At 62.0% G+C, this 4,315-nt stretch overlaps 3 protein-coding genes across 7 annotated transcripts in view; 2 read left to right on the top strand and 1 right to left on the bottom strand.

Annotated features, from left to right (window-relative positions):
- The window catches only part of LOC113204150 (uncharacterized), a 59,845-nt gene that overhangs the window by 3,792 nt on the left and 51,738 nt on the right, over positions 1–4,315 (top strand). The gene's annotated exons all lie outside the window — the stretch shown is intronic.
- Positions 1–4,315, top strand: part of LOC113204188 (ATP-dependent helicase brm) — a 17,475-nt gene that overhangs the window by 9,662 nt on the left and 3,498 nt on the right. The window lies entirely within an intron of this gene.
- Positions 1,137–4,315, bottom strand: part of LOC113204176 (uncharacterized) — a 33,961-nt gene continuing 30,782 nt past the window's right edge. For 4 of the 5 annotated variants that reach the window (XM_052268021.1, XM_052268026.1, XM_026419238.2 and 1 more), the window contains one exon: positions 1,137–2,684. In XM_052268021.1, the coding sequence (XP_052123981.1) occupies positions 1,751–2,684 (934 nt within the window). In that variant the 3' untranslated portion in view covers positions 1,137–1,750. Of the gene's footprint in view, positions 2,685–3,979; positions 4,125–4,315 lie in introns of those variants that run through there. The other variant, XM_052268039.1, reaches the window with a different exon arrangement.

Genomic DNA, 4,315 nt, shown 5'->3' with positions numbered 1-4,315 from the left:
AATAAATGTACTCTCTGCTAGCCTAACCTAACCTCCTCGCGATTATGGGGCTCTTTTAGTGGCTATTTTCCTTGTTTCTGGCCAGGAGTCGACCCGGGCTTCAGCGCGTCGAGGAGGTGGACTTGACCCGCCGTGGACGCGTGCAATCCAGGAGAACAAGACTCGTAAAACAGGACCGAATCCCGACCTCTCCGCTGTCAAGTGGAGCCGACAGCCGAGTGGCGAGCGCGCTGGGGCGTGGTGCACAAGACACCGTCGGCCCTGGGGTCGACTCCTGGCCCGGGCGAACAGTTTATTTTTTTTGAGGGGGAGGGGGGGCTGCTGAGCAGGCGGTCAAGTCCACCTTCCGTGTAGGCTGGTCTTTTGTCCTAACCCTTTGTCCCCGCGCCGCAAACTACTAAATAGGAAAAAATAAGCCTCGGTCAGTAGTCAGTATTCGAACCCACGACCAGCCGCGTGCCGGGCGCGCGCTCTACCAACAGAGCCAATGCGGCTTTTGCGTAGATGAAGCTCATCTCCGATCTGGCTCACACCCCAAAACACATGGTCGGGAGAGGGGCAAAAGGGTTACGTCGACTGGATTCGAACCAGCGACTGTTTGCGTACCGGCCCATCACATCAGGTGTCCCACGGCAGTAAAGTCATGGCCAGCGTAGCGCGAAAAATATCACCTCGGCGGGATTCGAACTGCCGACCATCCCCACGTCCTGCCAACGATCACGATTCAACACGCTCGGCTGCTAGCTAGCCCCTCCAGCATTGATGTCTGAGCTCGGTCCTGTCTAACGGGAGGCAAGAAGCGACAAAGAAAATATTTGCCCCGCCCAGGAGTTGATCTTAGGGCCGACAGTGTTGGTACGGATGAAGCTGCATGCGGTCATGTCGACTGTAGCTTCAACACGAGTTGTCGCTTGGACGCCTGCGAGGTAGGTCACGGCTTCTCTCGAAGGCAAGGCGACTGTCGTGACGGGGACTTTGGGTTTAGGCTCCTGAAGCTGCTTGGTGTGTGGGCGTATTGGAACGTCTACGGCTGCTGTGTAACTTAGCTGCAAACGGGGGCTTAATCTGGATATAACATTTTAAACTCGTTTCTGACAGAAGGGGATGATAATTGAGTATTTTAGCTTTATTATAAGTAAAATTGTATTCAGTTGTTTTTATTAAATCACTTCAATTTTCAATATATACATTAACAACCTTAGTACTGGGTTGCGGACAAACACGCGTTTTCTGCTCCATACACTTTAGTAGCCCCCAACCCCAACGCACTACTTTCTGCCTGTGAGTAGGCAATGAGGCATGGCATCACCCCCATTCAAATCCGCCATGGATCAGCTCTTCACACAACTTAGTATAATATTGCTCCCTCTCTCCCTTTCTCTTTCTCGCTGATTTTGTTCGCACGGGAGCTCGCGGACGCGCTCACACACACAGACAAACGCGCTTACGAAAACAAATACATGCAACAGCAGAACAAGAACGTTGCTTTTTATCCTGATCCATGCTCAAAAACACGTATTACACACACTATCGGCTTAAAACGAGTCACTTAAAAATTAAATCACAGTCCATTGAAAGTTATTTTACACAACTTAGCGAGGTGAGGCTTGGCACCGAGGGGAGGCAGAACCATAACGAGGTCGCAGCGGCCAGAATGAGAGCTGAAACGATATAGAATCTATATCGAAACATTTTTGAAACGATATTGTGTATGACAGGCTCACTGAGGTTGCCTCCCACCCGAGCCCGTCTACGCCTCCGAGTCTTGGCAGTGGGACAGCATCTCGGCCGCGATGTCCTCCGGGGTGCGCAGGTCCACGACCCGCGGCGCGGCGGGCGCGGCGGGAGCGGCCTGCCGCTGCTTCACGGAGCGGCTGTACTCCTGGAAGGCGGCGGCGAGCGCGTAGGTGAGGGCGCGCGCCTGGGCGCGGGACTCGCACACGAAGGCGTGGCACTTGAAGGGCGGGCCGGGCGCGTCCGGCCGGGACACGAGCACGCAGCAGAAGACGCGCGTGTACACCAGGTCCTGCACGCCGTACGAGATGCAGTCGATGGGCAGCAGCTTGCCGTCGACGCTCACGCCCTCGGCCGACACCTCGAGCGTGGCGCGCTCCAGGCCCTGGCCCGCGGGCAGGGCGCGCGCCGTGGCCACCATGGCGTCCACGGGCGCGCGCGTGTGCTTGACGCCCCACAGCCCGCGCGACTCGCGCCAGCCCAGGACCTTGACGGCGAAGGACTGCGGCAGGCTCGACTGCTGCTGCGCCGCCGGCGCCGTCCCCCTGGAGGTCGGCGTGGTGGCGGCCGCCTCCACGTCCTTGGTGTAGATGTTGTTATTGTTGTTCGGGACGATGGGCGTGGAGGTGCTGTTGGGCCGGCTGGTCACCCAGGCCGACGCGCTGCTCGAGAACTTCTTCATGAAGGCGGCCTTGGCGCGCGCCTGCACGCGCACTCGCAGCGAGGCCTTGGCGCGGGCGCCGCGGGCGGGGCGGCCCGGGGTGCGGCCCGGGGAGCCGAGCGGCAGGCGGCAGGGGAGGCCCGGGGGTGGCGGCCGCCCCCAGCTGGGGGAGCGCGGCGACGGCGAGCGCGCCGAGGAGGAGCGCGGCCGCGGGGAGCGGTGCAGCGAGGACCGCGGCGAGGCGAACAGCCGCAGCGGGCGCCGGGGCCGAGCGCAGTGCGGGGACAACCTGCAACACGACAAGAAGTGATGGGTTAGAGGAGAGACTCGTTGAGCGAGGAGCACGTCCAGATGGTCCGGGGATGCTGGAGGCTGCGGCCGGCCGCGCGGCGCCGTGCCAATGACGGACCCGTGCGCCGGTCTGTCCCGTTGGGTCATCTGCTGGAGGGACCCGCTGCCCCGTCTCTATCGGCGGTAGGGGGGCCTGAGCGCGCCGCGCGGCCGCAGCAGCAGCCGGAGCCGCAGCCACCGCGGCGGTCCCACGGCCGTCACCGACCTGCTCGCCAAAGGAAACTGGTCGCGGGGCGTGACTGTCGGTGACTGTGACACGGCCAGGGCGGGACGGTCCAGCGGCGGCGCGGCACGTCGCACCGCGGTCAAGGGCAGCACGAAGGCAATGAATGGAAGGGTGGCGTCAGAGCCAGAGGAGTTGTTCGGAAGAATGAAGGCATGGGCAATGCAGGGTGGTCACTGTGCCTAGAAGGAGCAAATGCGCATGCTAGCCGGGGCATGCACGGGTGCGGACGGGTTTGCCTGTCGTTCCTGGCCCCGTTCGAATAGGCAACCCGTCCGCACGCCTGCATGCGGGATAGTATGCGCATATGCTCCGGCGGGGCACAGAGGAGACCACACTGTACAGCGACAGCAGGGGACAAGATAGAGAAAGACACGAACACATTCATGGAAACCACGCGAGAACCATTCAAGGGCGAGGGGGTTCACATTCAAAAGCTTTCCAGGCGAGAGTCACAAATCTCAGCACAAATCTGTCACGAAGCGCTCACAACACTACTCGCCACACGCACTCACATTCACCCCCGCTCACAGATGTGCCTGATGTACACAATATTTTTCCAAAACAACCACGGGACGCGGCTGAGCGCGATCGCGTGCGCTGGACCGGGGGCGCGGCCGTGTCTTCCGCGATGCAGTGCCCGCGCCTGCTCGGCCCGCTGTGCTGTGCGGTGAGCCCTCGGCAGGAGTCCACGGCGGCCGGCCTGTCCTGTCCGAGCGACCGAGAGGCGACACACACACAGACACACACTCACACACGGCGGGCAGATGATGCACTGCAATCACCACGGACCGGCTAGGCTTTTGCCGCTATCCTGCCCCGTTCCGCCGCTAAACGGCATGCGGCTGTCGGACAGGCTGCCACTGCCGCTGCCGCTGCTGCTGCCGCTGTCCTAACGGACGAGCCCGCCGGACAGGAGGTGGACAGCGGCTAAAAGGTCCAATCCAATGAGTGGAGGTAGGCAGCCAGGCAGGGCGCGGATGTGAAAGGCGACCAGTGGGTATACGTACAAGTACAGTCCGCTCGAGCGAGTCGGGGTCAGAGGTCGACGCCGTGCCCGAGGCAGCCGCCGGGCGCGGTCAGGGTGGGGGGCGGCATGGTGCTTTCGCGGTGGGGCGCAGCCGGGCGGGGCGCGGTGGTGATGAGGAGAGTTCGGTCAGGATCAGGACCGCGACGACGACCTCAGCGACGAGCGGGCGTTCGGCCGAGAGTATGCGGGAGCTATAGAGCTGCACGGTGCGCGACGCGCCGGCGCTCGACAGGATCCGTGCGGGAACTGCGCGGCGCTACCTTGATTCGACCGATGGGTATGGCGGCCGACGGGCTGGCCTGTTCGGGCGACCCGG

The sequence above is a fragment of the Frankliniella occidentalis genome, unplaced genomic scaffold, assembly GCF_000697945.3.
Source record: "Frankliniella occidentalis isolate FOCC.00 unplaced genomic scaffold, Focc_3.1 Scaffold4, whole genome shotgun sequence".
NCBI lineage: Eukaryota > Metazoa > Arthropoda > Insecta > Thysanoptera > Thripidae > Frankliniella > Frankliniella occidentalis.
The sequence above is the reverse complement of the archived record's forward strand: the minus strand, read 5'-3'. Positions and strand labels throughout refer to the sequence as shown.